Source organism: Buteo buteo, chromosome 1 (genome assembly GCF_964188355.1).
Source record: "Buteo buteo chromosome 1, bButBut1.hap1.1, whole genome shotgun sequence".
In the NCBI taxonomy this organism is placed as follows: Eukaryota; Metazoa; Chordata; class Aves; order Accipitriformes; family Accipitridae; genus Buteo; species Buteo buteo.
Window position 1 is genome coordinate 64,914,699 of NC_134171.1, and position 16,117 is coordinate 64,930,815.

Below are 16,117 nucleotides of genomic sequence, written 5' to 3' on the forward strand. Positions count from 1 at the left end.
CTTCCTCCCTTACCCCCACCTCTAAAGGAATTACATTTGCAAAGTGAAACATGCTGTCCCCAGATTAGATCATCACCACACACAAAAGCACACCACTTCAAAGCCAAGATCAGCATCACTATATGCTCTGCACTGGAACATTCAAAGAGTTATAGGTGAGATCTACTTCTGGTTGCAGATTTCTGTAGTTCTATGGGATCTCATGCCAATGCATCCTTCACTAAGCAGTGCAGCTACTCTGGAAAATATGTTGGTGGTTAAGCATATTAAGCATGTACACTGTCATTTCTGCATTTACAAAGCAAGGGTTTTTTTCCTTCTTGTTTATATGTTTTTTAAAAGGTGTTATCTAAAAACTGGAAGAGGACAGAGTGTGCTCTTCAGATACCTCTTATCTTTTTTCCATAGTTCTCCAGCTGCAGGCAGCAGTTGCATGCCAGCAGCCCACACGCATGAGCCACATGGCCTCGGCACCTCACCATGCCCTGGAGTCCACCTCTGCATTTCAGCCCAAGGCTGGTGTTTGCCAGGATTCAGAGATGATGCCCAAGTTTGGGTTCCTGAAGGTTTGACACTTTGTACTGGCTGCCTTCTCACCACAGCTGCTGGGAAAAACACAAGCAGCACCGATAATTCTCAGAAAGTTTTATAAAAAGCCTAGTATGGACAACTTAATTTTGTAAGGAAATCTGGCAAGGCAATGTGGATAACGACTGCTTCAATTCCCCTGATATTAAAATGACATAGGCAAGATGTGTTAAGACTACTGTCTATGTGGATTACACAATTTTACATATCGACTGGTATTGTCATTAATGTCCCTAATTTCTATTGTCCAGAGTACAGAGCTTCACTTCTCTGAGCACACCACATGGACTATGTCACTTCACTGTCAACGCAAGAAACTTAGCAAGTGACAGATCTGAAGAGCCTGCCAGTGACGCAAGTAGAGTAGTAAAATGGATAAGAACAAACAATTTTCTTGTTCCTTGCATTTATTTGGAGGTGCAGAAGCTATGCTGTCTGAATTTCAATGTGCTGCTTCATATCCCAGGCCTAGAACCCTATCCAACACCTGTTCCTCCGTCCAATTTAATAATTCTTCTGGCTTAGAGATACAAGTTTGACATGCCCTGCCACATGGGGTGAGGAGAGGTCACAGTACAGCATCTCCAAGAACAGAGAGGACACCAAATCTGGCTGCAGGATGGAAGGAAAAGCCCCGGTGGCTGCCCTACACTAGTCCTCTCTATTTCTTTACAGAGCAAAAGACCATTTCTCCCCAAAACATAAGCGTGTGTGTAAAGGCAACACCATGAGAGGTGTAGGCTCCTAGCCTCATGAATGCCAGGAGCACCTACTCATAGGACTGCTGCTGCCAAGATATAAGCAATATGCGTTTTCTGCACTGCATCACCCCTAAGAGACTTTTAAAATGAGAGGGGGAGTCACAGTGGTGTCATTCGGGCCTGTCAGCTGAGTCAGCATCCCTGGAACATCCCTCAAATCGTGCCCAATATTCCCTCTGCTGCCTACTTCCCAGATCAGGTCCTTGACTCTCCAGCTGGACCAACTGGATGTGAAGTATGTTTATGGCCAGGTTTAGAAAAGGACCACTCATACTTCCTGCATAGTCTGACATAAGCAAAGCTCTTGTTTCACAGGCTGCTAAGTGAAGAGACAGGTTTGTTATCACAAGCGAGGTCACTGTCCCACGGCAAACAGTTATGTCCAGATAGTCAGAAGCAGACATTGAGCCCCAACTCAGTGCATGCCCTCTCACCATGCATGCTCAAACATGCTTTTACATGTGTCAGCCACACACACGCTTTTAAAGAACATTCAGGAAAGAGACCTGTAAAAGCATTTCTAAATCACTTCTGATTATCTTTTAAGGCACTCACAGCTACAGTAAATCCTATCACACTAAGCGGTTAGGAAAAAAATAATGGAAGTGAGCTGATGCCACAGGAAATGCTGTTTGAATTAAATACACTGCCAATCCCAGGCTTGAAATGCCGCTCAAAAACCAGGGACACAGGGGGAAATTACATTTGCAAAGTTGTTCTGTGGGAATTGGGATCACCTTCTCAGTAGCGATTAGGAAAAATTCCTCATTTTTATATTTTGCTCTCCAGCCACATAGCTGGTTTTGATGCCAGCCTCACAAGGTTAAAACCGTGCCACCATCCATCCACAGTACATGACAGCCTCATAGCAAGACAATGCTGTAGCATCCTGTCTTGGGCAAGACAAAAGCTGTGTTTGTGGCAAGGTCTCACTTGCAAGAGAAAGACGACTGTTCACACTGCTCAGCAAGTGCTCACCGCAGCAACATAGCCATATTATTGCCAGATGCACAGGGAAGATGTGTTTTAGAAATGCTTTGAATTGACTTCTAAGCAAACGCAAACTTTGTACAGAGCATTCACAAGGAAAAGGTGCACATTTAACTGAGTGAGTAATAAAGCACCCCCCCCGCCTGCCCCCCTGTCCAAGCGCAGACCTGTTCTCTGGGATGCAGGAAGTTCACTGGTTGCAGGCAGAGTACCTGTTGGTCCAGCAGGTAATGCATAAGCCACAGAAGTTGCTGGAGGTCCTGGCCTGCCATGCTGAAAGGATGCAGCAGAAGGAGGAAGAGGGAAGGAAGAGATGGGATTCAGGCTTGTTGGGGAGGGTTGAGGCTGCCCAGGGTAGAGCGGGGAGGGCACGGAATGGGCAGAGGCAGAGGGCAGGTAGGGAGTCGTGGTGTTAGGGGCAGGGTTTGGGTAAGAGGCTGAAGAAGGGACAGCGATAGGCTGCTGAGGCTGGTAGAGAGCTGGTCCCCCTGTTCCACAAGAGTACTGCTGTGTGGCCTGGTATGCTACAAACAGGGAGAAAAGACATTCAGTCAGTGAGTTCATAACAGAGAAGGTTTCATCTGCCTCTGCTTCCTTCTGCACTTGACTCTCCTCTCTTCCTGCCCCTTCCCCCTCAAACCACTTACCAGCCTAGCCAATTCCTGGCTCCCACAACCCTGCCTGCACTTGCAGGACTGCTCAAAAACTCAGCCTGCCACTGGTAGTGGGAAGGCAGAGAAAGGACTACCTTGGCTGTAAGGACTCCCATTCTCCCTCACAGACTCTCCTGCTCTGGCTGTTTTCTGGACCACTGCAACCCTCACTGTGCCTCTCAGGGAAGGGAAATGCCTGCCACAGGTTTGCACAAAGGGAAAGCCTAGGCCAAGGAAGTGAACAGCAGTCTGGAAGTGAACAGCAGTCTGGAAGTGAACAGCAGTCTGGAAGTGAACAGCAGTCTGGAAGTGAACAGCAGTCTGGAAGTGAACAGCAGTCTGGAAGTGAACAGCAGTCTGGAAGTGAACAGCAGTCTGGAAGTGAACGCAAGCTCACAGCCTTTCACTGGGGGCTCTGCAGCTTAACTTCACTGCCTCTTCTCTGCCCACCTATGCCCATTTTTTCCTCCCCAGTGCCTGCACCTTCAGTCCCCTGCTTTGAGTGTGTCAGTGCTCTGCCCCCTTTCCTCACTCACCTCTACTACTGCCCTTGTCTCCTCATCCCCTTTCCCATCTTCATGAAGTCCCAATAAGAACTGGGTGGCCCAGCCAAACACAGATGAGTTGGGTCCCTCATTGCCAGGTCCATGCTGCTTCTCCAGGACTCACACTAGAGTTCTGGCTTGTTCTGACCCCAGCACACCCTTGGGAAGGGCCAGCTGAGGAGTGAGTCTCAAAGCTGTGGGCAGACACCTTCTCAGCAGAGGAGACAGTGTCTGACAGAGGGTGCCTGATATCTGGACCCCACCAAGAAATGACAATCCTCAGATGTCATCTCAAGAGCTTCCTCCCCACCCATGCCCCCAAGAAACATGGGACTGGCTTGGTCTGAACCCTCCCAACCCCAAGGAGGGATCTGGCTATCCCCAGGTAAATGTGGCCTCATCACCTGGCTGGCCCACCTGGGTGGGAGGGAGAGGGGACCTGCTGCTACTTACTCTGCGGGTACGTTGGCCAGGCCCCTGCTTGTGAGTACATGCTGTAATTGGAAGATGTGGCTTGCTGCGGTGGCATGTTGGGGTTAACAGCACCTGGCATGATAAACCCTGGAGCAGGTGGGTTGTCTCCCTGTAAAAAAAGATTGCAGGAAAAAGGGTAGGGAGAGATATGATTTAGTCAGCAACAGTAATACAGTGCTGAAGCAGAACTGTAACAAAATGATGAGTTCACATTGGAATGAAACCACATTCCCTGGAAGAGCCACCAGCACAGGGGCAAATGCCTCCAAACACTCCAGTGCCTTAGGGCACCCAGTGTAACACTGAAAGCACAGCTTGTGTGTGCAGTGACTTCAGCAGCAGCAGCAGAGCAGCACATACCTTCCTGCACAAGGAATAGGTCCCCTGCCAGTGCTGCCTGTTATTTCAGGCAGTCTAAGAGCACACTGTCATCCACAGCTTTCAACTAAACAACTTAAACGTTAACTCTGAAGCTTCAAATTTCCATGGGAAAGAGGGAAAGGAAAAATATCATCACAATTCAAATATTCCAGTGTGGGGCAAGGGCTGGGGGGCTCAGGTCACACTGAGCTCCCACTCAATGCATTCCAGAGCCGTTCATCTGGGTGTTGGCAAAAAAAAATAAATGTAACACGAGACACAGAGGAGCAAAACCACAACATACGTGGAAGCTGCTCCTTCCGTCTATCCATACTAGACTGTGTCAAGCACACAGACTATACCAGGGGACATATTGGGGTGGAGCAGGGGCTCAGAGAGGAATAATGAAGGTTATACCTGTGTGTCAGAGGGACAGCCTGCAGGAGGATGGCTGGGAAGGGCAGTAGGAGTTTTGTTACTCCAGGTAGTGACAGTAGGGGCAATTCTAACCTGAATTGAACAAAGAAATACCAATCATGGAAAACAAAACAATAAAAAAGTCTAAAGGGTTTCACAAAACGAGATGCAAAGAAGTGAACACAAAAAGGTTTGCATGCTGGCACTTGTAACACAGCCATAAAATTGCAGAGGAAGAAGGAAGAGTGCATTCAAGACACACGAAATCACTGTGCACTGGAGCTGAAGTGAATTGCAGAGTGAAGACGAAGCACAGCAGAGACGCAGCTACAACAGGCTGTGGAGCAAGTGCAGTGTTACACGTGCCAGTGAGCCAGGTCTGCCTCTTTCATCACATTTTCCTATTGCAGAAGCTCCCCCCAGGCTACTGCATGACACCGAGCATCACTAACCACAGCTTGAAGTCCCAAGTTCCATGTTAAATTCGAACATACTGCCTCACACAAAAGCAGCTTGTTTAAATCAAGCTTAAGATGGAATTAAAAAAAAAGGTTAAAATCTGATACTCAGCTCTTGCACATGCACAAACATACATCTTAATGCCAACTGCTTCCCAGCCAGTCTCCCACAGCTCCTTTGCTCTATCTTCCTTCTTTGCCACTCCAAAGCCCTTCAGTTCCATATGATTACTACTACCTTTCTGACTGGACAGAAACCAAGAACCTCCTATGCCTATGACATCTCTGAGCAAGGAGGGCATACTGCCCAGCAGTGGGATGCACAGCCAGGGTCAGGAGCCTGACACCCTACCTGAGTGCAGTCAGAAGGAAAGCTGCAGCCCTGAAATCCTGGTTGGCTCAGCTGGCTTCAGTCTATCCATCTCTAACCCCACGCAGTGCTGGGCTAATGGTGCAGTCAGCTGTACAACAACCACTGTTAATGTCTCCATAACTCATCACTGGAGTCATCTAAAAGACTTTTCCATCCCTTTTCATGCCTGTTTTTTTCAGATGAAAAGAGGGTTCAAAAACCTATGCTAAAAGGAAACCAAGTTTTAAATACATGTTCCTATTTGGGACAGCAATTAAACAAAGGCTGCCTCAATCTTGAACAAGCCCTACATACACACTTTCTTAAAAGGAGGTCAAATAAAACAAGTATCCTAAGACTCAAATATGTCATTTCTTTCCGTTCTGGTTCATCAGCATACTGCTGGGCACCTTTCTGACATGGCACCTGTCCCTTCAAGTCCTTCCTGCTGAGCATGAACTCCTGTAAAGCCAAGAACACAGGGGGTAACTCACTCGCAGTGTGCTCGTGGGGTTGTGATATACCTAGACTTTTATTAGTGAGCAGGGATTGCTTAAATAGCTTGAGGCATTCCTGAAACAGTAGGAGAAAGAGGGTACTCTGGTTTAAAAAGCATTGCTAAGATCACGCCATCTAGAGGACAGCTGCTATTTTCCATCGCCAAACAGGAAATCTGCAGCATTGCTTCTCAAGGCAATTCATTGGTTACAAGGAGGAAGGTCAAAGACACAGGAAAGAACAGTAAATTATTGACAATGATGCATTTAAAATCATATGCAATAGCGTTAGCAAAGTAATCTTGTATGAACAGGATGAAGGCTTTGTCCCTTCCGAAATCTACCTTGTTAACACTGTGGAGAGAAGGTGAAGGTACGCACAATTGTTGACATCAAGAGGGAGAGAACAAAGCCCAACTCTCCCCCACTTTTCAGCCCTTCTTCCTTCCTGCCCCCATTTTTCTGGCAGGCAGTGCTTGAAGGGCAGCACTGACAGAGACATGCCTCTGCTTGTGCCAATCTCCTCTGTGTAAGGAGAACACCTGCAGTACTAACACAGCTCTGCTCTCAGAAAAGCCCAGCCCAGAGCCCCTCTGTAGAGCAGGCCCAGATGAGCTCCAGCACTGTGCTGAGGGATTAGGGACTTGGCAATGCTCTTTAAGCATGCATACAGCCAGGGCTGCCCACCGCACCACACTCTAGTGATGGCCAACATGGTCTGATGCAGTGTCATCCTCAGGCTAGAGATAAGACCAGGGCATCTGTCTCTGCCATTTCTCTTCTTCCTCCCTGCACAGGCCCCAGCTCCTTTATTAGTTCCATACTCACCAGGTCTTTCTTCTGGCAGAGCTCACTCTTACCCCAGGCGTGCCTCCCCACTCCTGTCTCACCTCCTGCCCGTGCTGCCTATGCCCCCTTAAGTGCAGCTGGGAAGGTGTTTTCCTAGTAGGCTGTAACCACAACTGCTGAAACATGCCCTGAAGTTTGCTATTGCCACTGCTCTGCAACTTCTGCAGCCAACATCAGAGCTGGGGTGGGGGAAATAATCAGCCCCAGAAGAGGGTGGTGAGCAACACTGAGCAAGCTCCAAGGCCTGCAGGGATGGGACAACATCAGGGACTATGAGAGCAAGCACAGAAAAATCCTGCAGTGCTCTCCCACACAGTCATTCTTGGCACTGAAGCCCACTTTCAAACAACGGGGGAAAACACCTAATCTTCAGAAGCAGGCTACTTGACAAGGTGTTTAATGGATGTTTCCAGATGAGGAGTAGGCATCTGTACTGACTGATAAGCAGCACCAGTGACTTTCACCACAAGGCTCTTGGTAGAAGTCAGTCATACAGCCCCAGCTCAGATCAAGAGAAAGGAAAAAAATTCCTCTATCCATCACTCTCCAGAACTCAAGCACCATGTCCCTCCCTGACTCCCAAAACCCATTTACCTGTTGGTAATACTGCTGGGCTGGAGCCTGGGGCCCTTGCATCTGTCCAGCCACAGGGGCAGCTTGTCCTTTGGGCATGGGCTGTCTCTCGTATGGTGCCTTGAGGGCCTCCTGTCCCACTGGGAGCTCCCCTTGGGCTCTGCAGAGCCTGTCCCGTAACAGTATGATGTTTGGCTGCAATCAGAAAAGGACAGCAAAAGAAGGTTAACTGCACTGCCTGTCACCCAGTGCATCACACCAAGAGGCTGACTGGCCACACACTCTCTCAGAAGCCTGCTCTGCTTTGATTGGAGTCTTTTCTGCATGAGACATGGGGCCATGGGAACTGCCTTACATGTGCCTACCTCCCATCTTGGGCTGCATCACTCCCAAGCCAGCCTGTCTACAAATACCAGCTGATAGAAGATGAGAAATCTACAGAAAACAACCAAGTGTCAAGGTACATGTTTCACTGCGTCTGGCTTGCAGGAGGGACAGCTGCTCCTTTGGAAGCCACTGGCTGCAAGGACAAGGGTGTGAAACAAAGGGGGAGAACAAGGCTGTGTACTTCTGCCAGGTCAGTGAGGCCAATGCAAGGAGAGGGTAAACAGCCTGACCATCACATCCAGAGGTGCATTTCAAGTGGCAGTCCTGCTTGCTAACGGCATCATGCAGAGACCTTTGCTTGAAGTACACCTGTTCACACAGAGAGAGAGAGAGAGTAAAAAAACCTGAAGGCCGTGTACCTGGTTGGTGTTTGCAGGGAGGAAGGTCAAAGCTGCAGCAATGCTGCCCTGGGCAGCCAGGAGGTTGGCGTACTGGCTCATCTTCTCAGCCAAAAGGGCCCCCACAGCATTAGGGTCCACAGCCTGGGTGAGCTGCACGGCTTTGCGCAGGATTACAACTTTCTCTATTAAATCCTGGAAAATCAGGAAAAAACCCCCACAAGTGAGAACAACAGGGTGAAGCAGGTCCTGGCTAACGACTGCCGTGGAGGGCTTTTCCTCAGGGCAGCCCTGCAGAACCCCTCTCACCTGACTGGAAGCCCAAGCCAAGTCCAGGTTTCCCAGACAGTAACAGCTGCACTGAAGGCATGACTTTCCTAGCATGTGAGACCACAGAACAGCAACTGCACACCAAGTGGCTTCTAACAGCAAAGCCAGCAGTGCATCGGGTAGAGTTCAAAGCCAAAAGAATTGCTTTTATTGAACAGGATTTCAGGGCCCTAACAGCACTTCGCATATCCACCAAAAGAGTATGCTTTCATAAAAATATCTGGTGAGAGCCATGAGAGCAAATGGAAAACATCATGCCCATCACTACTATTAGCACTTGGGTGCCATACATTTGTTTGCAGCATTTTAATAAGTCAGTTCTTAACCATCTTAATCAAAAGGATCTAACAACTCCCTTGGGAGAGTTGTCTATGGTTTTCTGGTTGTTACTGCAAAGATGGTTTTCCTGATATCCACCACGAACACTCCGTATCTTGCCTTCCTTGCACATCTCCAAATACCAGAGCTGGTCTTGGTTGGCTTTTCTCCTAGTGCTAAGTTACAGGAACATTTTCTAGTCAGTTTTCTCATGTTTTCTTACACTCACTGTATTATACTGGAAGATACTACAAATACTCATTTGCCAATATTAACATGCAATCCCCATTTAAAATCTTGTAACAGATTTAATGAGTGTACCACACACAGGATTTCAACCATACATCACTAATGAGGACTCTTTACTGGCAGTTCGATAATACATTTTTGTTTTCCCCCAACAAATCAGCACTTCAAAAGAGGCAAGTAAAAAAAAATAAAATAAAAAAAATCAAGATAACCAACAGCTTCTATGAGTTTCAGCAATTCCACATTATAGTAAACAAGCAGGCTAATTATGACTCCAACAGTACTTTTCAATTTTAGTGTCCATGAGAGCAAAGCAATGCAATCAAAACGCAAATTCAAACTGAAGGTAAATCTGTTAAAGCCCTCACAATCAAAAGACTGGAAAGTAATTTTGATAATTCAAAACTGGAGAGAATTAATAATGCAAAGCAAAACTCACATATACTCCAGTTCCTTCAATTAACTAAAGAGACTCACAGCACTGCCAGGTAACATTAAGTACTTTCTAAAACTGGTCCTTCAAAGGCCCTGAACAGATGGAAGAAACTAAGATTCTACTATAAAATAAATTATTCCATAATTGCTTCATCTAACTGTCATCAATCCTATTCCCCCGAGTATTTGCTACATGCAGTATATTTCACTGCTGGAAACCAAACCCTGTATGTGTAACCCCCCTAGAGAAAACTCTCATGATAACCTTCATACAGTTTTCTCTCCAGATTTAATTCTAATTTACTAGATTTTCTCCCCTGAACATCCAAGCCACCTCTTCCAAAAGCGCAAACGTCCAAGTATTCCCCTATTGCAAAAGATGCAAGCATTCAAAGTCTCTTCTTTACCAAAACACTCTAAGCCCTACAACTACCTTTTTACACAAGCAGCACATTAGCATGACTACCCAAAGAACAGAGCAGACATGAGGGCCATCGTGCTTCACAACACATTTTCCAATATCATATTTATGTGTTATTTCTATGAAAGCCACCCATTCCAGAAGGAAAAAGCTTGCAACCTGAGATACATGCAGCTATCGGAGAGCAAAGCTCTATACTAGATCATTTAATTTAAGCGCCAAATGATTGCAGTGTGTTACTTCCAACATCTTAACAGAATTACCAACCTGAAGGGATAAGGGGCTGTTTCCATCCTGAGCTTTGGTCCAACAAGCAACAAGTTTTTCCACGTTGCCAGCACAAATATAACAGAGACAAGCCTGTGTCTGCAGAAGGCTGTCCCCCTCACTCTCCAGCCTGTTACCCAGGAGATCTAGGAAACATATGAGCAAAGAAGATGCTGGTGAATGACTTTGGTGGCCCCTCCACCACTGCCGAGGCTAGGGAAGCCTGCAATGCCTGTTGGGTCTCTGCTCAGCACAGTGAGAAGGGATATTGCCTCTGGGCTCCATTGGTAAGGACATACTCCGACGCCCAGCACAGATTATCTCACGGGAGCCCAGGGCACTTCAGAGGCAGTTAAAGCTATGGCAGCAAGGACTTGTCAAATGTCTGCAAGCCTGGCACACTTCAGAGGGGACAGTCCATCTGCCAACAGGACAAAGGACAAGAGGCCAGGGTTTGATTCTCCCCTCTGACACCCACTTTTTGCAGTCCCTCATTTCAGGGGCGCAACCTGAGTGTGCAACCAGCCGAGGCATCATGAGCAACAAAGCTGTGACACTGCTCTGGGCTAATGTGCGCTGAAGCGAGTCGTACAGCTCCCTAGACACCATGGCTGGTGTCTGAGGGGCACAGGGGTATCGGGCACACAGGTATCGGCAATATAACTTCCCTACGGGTTAAACCCAGACAGCTGTTTGCCATGCAGCACACGAGGGCAGGCATGCTCACTGCCTGTGAAAGAGAACTCCATCCAAGAAATCAAAATTGCTCTTGGGAAAGAAGAGCAAAGTGCTTCCCTGAAGCATTTCCATTTGTGTCCCATATACAAACGCTCCCAAGAGTCCCTTGGCTAAGGCACCTGTCACATCAACATCACCGTTACCCATCTGCAAATAGTAACAGACCAGCAGCTGTGTACTACACAGGTGATGCCAGGACACAGGGTCTGGGTTCTGTGCCCAGAAAATCAGGGAACATATCAGGAACACAGCACCCCAGAGGTTCCTCTCCTCTCTGCAACAGGACTGAAGAACTATATTACCCATCAAAGAAGCTAGTGAGGCATTACAATAGTTTACTGGAAGGAAAACAACCATGGCTACAGTGGAATAAATGATGTCCAGTCTGTAAAGTGTCCTTACCGCAAAGGGCTGCAAACTCATCTGGCCTTGCATAAGTGAGCACAGCAGCCAAAGCCTCTCTCCAGTTCTGCAGATCACAAGACTGCACAATCTCTTCCCAGTTCTTCGTTACCACTGCAGTGATAAGCTAGACCAGAAGGAGAGAGACCACAGTTAAGATCTTGGTAGGATTCCTTTTGTTTTTTAGGACACAGTGCAATTTATATCTATTCAAGAGTACTCATCCCCACTGTACCCAGGGTCACCGCAGATACTGCAATGCAATTCAACAGCTGCACAAGAGTATATTTTACTTCAAAAGGAGTTCAGCAAAAATCACAGAGCAAGCTCAGATAACACAGGCCAATTATTCTTGCTACAAAACGTGCAAGAAAAGAATGCACAAATCTCTGCAAGCTGGGATTGCTATAGATGGTTTTCAGCACTGTTTTTGCAGACAAAGATAATATACCAAGTATTTAGCTATAAATCTTCTACACAATGCCCAGCAAGGGGTATGAGTTTTGTTTGTCAAACTGTTTCATTTGGCTTTAAGTTCTTGACCTCAGGCTGACCAATGAGGGACAGTTGAAAAAGCTCCTCGAAGGAAGAAGCAAGTTGGCAGCAGTATCAACCTGAGCTGGCACAGAGGCTGTCTGTCCACAAGCCCTCAGAATGAAATTCCAGTTTCTTCCATCTCAAACTCTGCCTCTGGTTATTTTGCTTCAGACAAAAGACAGACTTGGCAGCTGTGCTGCTATTTAATGAACAAACCCCTTGTCATGCCAAGACTTCAAGCTCAGAAACAGCTGAACAAGCAGTTAAGTGTGCAGTTGGGACCAGAAAATAAAAAAGCCACACCTGAACAACAAATGCAAGGTCCTAACTACAAGGTCAACACTCCTTAGCACAGGCACAGACAACTGGTCAGCTCTCCATAAAAATACCTTTTCCCAAAGGATGAACTACAGTGAAGAAATTTCCCCACGCACTACAAAATTCTCCTTCCTCTGATTAGACCAGAGAAGGAAAGGATCTGGGGGCAGGGGAAGAAATCCTGCAGTCTTGAGATTTTCCTCTTTTCACTTGTCCACTACTAGAAATGCAAATTGTTCCCATCTCAAACTGGCTTGCAAGCAATGACCAGCAAAATCCCACTTACAGACCCTAGCCTGTAATGCTGCGTGCCCTAACTCCCCAAGTGACTGTGCTTTGTGGCCTTCAGCCCTGCTCCTGCAAAGCACTTAAGCACATGCCCATTTTACAGGCTGCCTCCTGCTACTGTATGAAACACCCTTCTTTGACAATGGACTGCTAAAAAGCGACCAAGAGCAACTTTCTCCCCCTCTCTAAAGCGGCCATCCTTGCCAAACCAATTGTCCTGTACTCTTTTAAGGCCACTTCTCCTGTTTCATCCTCCTGTTGCTACTTTCTCAAGTCCGTAGTAAAGAAAAAAGATTTGAATGAGCAGCATCAGCAATCCCTAGCCTTGCAAAAAGCTGAAAAGAATAATAATCAGCTGGCCATAACACGCTGCCTCCTAGACAAAGGGCGATTGATCTACCCTGGGCATACTTAGCTCTCTTCTGTGCATGCAGTGAAACGAAGCATCGGCAAAATCTGTTAAGACTGATCACAGGCAAAAATCAACATAATGCTGCTGGCACTGAGCATGGGTCATGTGCGACTTGAAAAATGTGACAAGATAACAGACTGAAATGTGCGCTGCTTAAGGATTTATCAGTGAGAATCTACTAGTGTATATGCAACTCAAAGACACTGGAGACAAGGTAAAGAATACTCTTCTTGTATATTGATATCCAGGTAGTGTGCCTCTTCTCTCCTTATCAATACATTAAAAAAGAATAATTTAAATCTTTCTGCTCTGAGATCTTGTGGATGACTTGAATACTTATTAGCTTCTCACAGAAATAAACCTATGAAATGGGAAGAAAACTTTTAAGGCTAAAAAGGGAGTTGCTAAAGGCCTATATGCATGTTGTTTCTTAACAGAAAAAACATACCCTGGTAATTTTGCTCTGCATCTTAGCAAAGTACTTTTCCTGTGTCCTAGAAAGCAGTTCTTGTCCGCCTGCGATGGCCAAGATAATGGCGTCAGCCATGCGGTTATCGTGCAAGCAGAGATCTACTGCGCTCTCAAAGTTACCCGTCAGCAAAGCCTGGGTAATCAAACCGTCCACATCTGCAACAAGAGAGGAGTGCATTTTCAAATGATGGCACAAAAGTCACTTAAATATGCAACAGCAGGTGATTGTGTCCAACTGCACAACACTGCGCAAAGTTCTCTGCAAACCAGCCTGCTCCAGGCAGGTACTTACAGGGATGCTCAAGTTCATCTCCAGTCTCAAACACGCTACGGCCACAGCCACATCAGGTGGGGCACTGTCAAGCATCATTTACCTTGCTGCAGAGCAAGGTGCTAGTAAATCTAGCAGTCTAAATGACCTCTGAAACAACTACCCTGCATACAGTGCCAGAAAAAGTCGAACCTAGACAGGGGTAAATAGCTTCTGTGTTATTCAAGATCCCCTGGGAGTTTCTCTACAAATAGTGACGTTAGCACTTCATGCCTGATCAGGTGTGTGTTCTTGTATATCAGAAATCACTCAGAGGAGCTGCATTTCAGCAATGGGGTATGAGTGCTGCATACTTCCTTTTTCTTCCGTTCCCTTCCTTAAAGAAGCTGTATTTTCAAGTGCCTTGAGACCACTGTGAAATGGAATTAGAGGCAGGTCATAGTAATCCTTCACAATGTGTGCAGAAATTGCCTTCTCACTGGAACACCAGTATAAACAGCAGTATTTATAAATATCAGCACATACAATGAAATCAATATAAAGGTTTTTTTTTTACCTCCACTAACAGAGATGTTAAATGTCTTCTTTGCAGATCCCAAATCTTCAGTTTCTTGTTTATGGTCATTCACTCTCTAAGAGAAAGGAAAAGCATAATATTTGAGATTATGTAAACACTTAGAATACACACACACATTTAAAAAAACACAGCTCTTGCATTACAAGTTAAAGATAGACCTTCAGACTACCAGTCACTTAAGAGATCATCAACTTAAAAGGGAATATTACTCCTGTCATTTCTTAGAACACAAACAATCCTGTGTTTCAGCACAGGATAATCAACTTCCCCTGGTGCCTGCACAGTCACCTCCTAATACACTGAGAAAGGCCTGGACTTATCACAGGACTGCCAGTGCATGTATGTAAACACACCATTATAAAATCATTGTTCTGAGAGATCAGAGTGGACCATTTTTTAAAATGGATGCCAAGGTGGAAAAAGTGCTGGAAGCCCCAGATTTCTAACCACCAGGAAAGGCTTATGCAAGCACAAGCGTGCATAGAGATAACAAATACCAGCAACCAGACACCTGGATCCTGGGTACTGGTTTGTGTACGTGCATCTGTGCCCATATACACACAACCCCCTCAAAGCAAAAAAACAGCCACAACCACAAAATGAGAAACCTTCTCCCTTCCCTCGTCTTTCAACGCTGACCCTTACTAAGAACAGTCTACCATAACACTACCTAGGTTTCACCTTGCTCCACTTAAACTTTCAGTTCATCCTTGAAGCACTCTGCACTAGGCACACACCCTAGTTTAATTAAGCAAAACACATGAACACAGAAGTCCAGTGTGATCCACAGAGACTTAAGTGCTTCACACTCAGTACAGGAGTGCTCAGTGGACAGAAGCTACTTTTTTATAAAACTCCCCCAGGAATTAAGTTAGAGAGCACTTCCTGCAAGTACTTGGATTTTGGGATTTCAAACAAAACCTTTCAAGAATAAAAAAATAATACCAAGAGGGAAGTCTCTCTCCACCATCAATTTTCATGGCACAGCCTAAGAAAAGTGCAGATATTGTCCCACAAACTGCCTCCTCTGTCATAAGCCAGCGTGCTAGTACATGCAGTGGGAATTCAAGAGTCTGCTGAGAACACCCTGCTAATATGCTGATCAGTGAAACTGTACTTCAGAGAATGAAGAACAAGTACATAGTTGACCAAGAACAGTCATTTGGGATGGGGAGGTAAGCCTGAAACAGGCTTTATGTGTGGCTCATGAAAGGAGGCAGCATCTGGAAAATTTTGCTGTGAGATATCGTCTGATGTGTGTTTGGTATTAGTTGAGAGCATGTTGTGACTATCTCAGCAATAATGTGCCTATCCAGTTACTTCATGTATTTGACAGCACTCCCTCATCAGTGGCTTCAGGCCAATCTCACAACTATTTAGCACCCATGATGGTAGGCTAAGGTCACGTTTGGCTGTGAATTCTCTCCTAGAAGAGATGTTTGTTATGAGACATCTAATATCTTCATGACTGCATACAGCAAAATCATTACACAGTCAGATACATGTGTCTGCCACTACAGTGTCTAATGAATTAACAAGCAATCAAGCACCTAACCTAAGGAGAGCACTCTGTTTTAGTGTCCTTAACAGGCTGTTATATGGAGTCAACAAGTGCACCACTCCAACATGCATAAGCCATAAACCACTGTCCTCATCTTCACAGACAACTGGAGACAGGCACCAAGCACAGGGAGCATAGGTAGTTTTGGGCTAACAGCTCAAATTCTAACCCAAAAGGGAGACTGAGGGAATGGGGGAGAATGAAGCTGGCCTGTTCACACAGCGATACTAGTATTTTCAGTGCTATTAACCTCACATGGCAGAGGCTGGGTCCTTAGTTA

At 46.1% G+C, this 16,117-nt stretch overlaps 1 protein-coding gene across 16 annotated transcripts in view; it reads right to left on the bottom strand.

Moving 5' to 3' along the window:
- Nucleotides 1-16,117, bottom strand: part of SEC31A (SEC31 homolog A, COPII coat complex component) — a 46,086-nt gene that overhangs the window by 10,370 nt on the left and 19,599 nt on the right. For 4 of the 16 annotated variants that reach the window (XM_075033908.1, XM_075033918.1, XM_075033900.1 and 1 more), the window contains 8 exons: nucleotides 14,256-14,331; nucleotides 13,406-13,584; nucleotides 11,403-11,529; nucleotides 10,263-10,408; nucleotides 8,264-8,437; nucleotides 7,539-7,712; nucleotides 3,991-4,120; nucleotides 2,507-2,863 (listed from right to left, as the gene is read on the bottom strand). In XM_075033908.1, the coding sequence (XP_074890009.1) occupies nucleotides 2,507-2,863; nucleotides 3,991-4,120; nucleotides 7,539-7,712; nucleotides 8,264-8,437; nucleotides 10,263-10,408; nucleotides 11,403-11,529; nucleotides 13,406-13,584; nucleotides 14,256-14,331 (1,363 nt within the window). Of the gene's footprint in view, nucleotides 1-388; nucleotides 603-2,506; nucleotides 2,864-3,990; nucleotides 4,121-4,788; nucleotides 4,882-7,538; nucleotides 7,713-8,263; nucleotides 8,438-10,262; nucleotides 10,409-11,402; nucleotides 11,530-13,405; nucleotides 13,585-14,255; nucleotides 14,332-16,117 lie in introns of all 16 variants that reach the window. The other 12 variants (XM_075033872.1, XM_075033843.1, XM_075033862.1 and 9 more) reach the window with 7 other exon arrangements.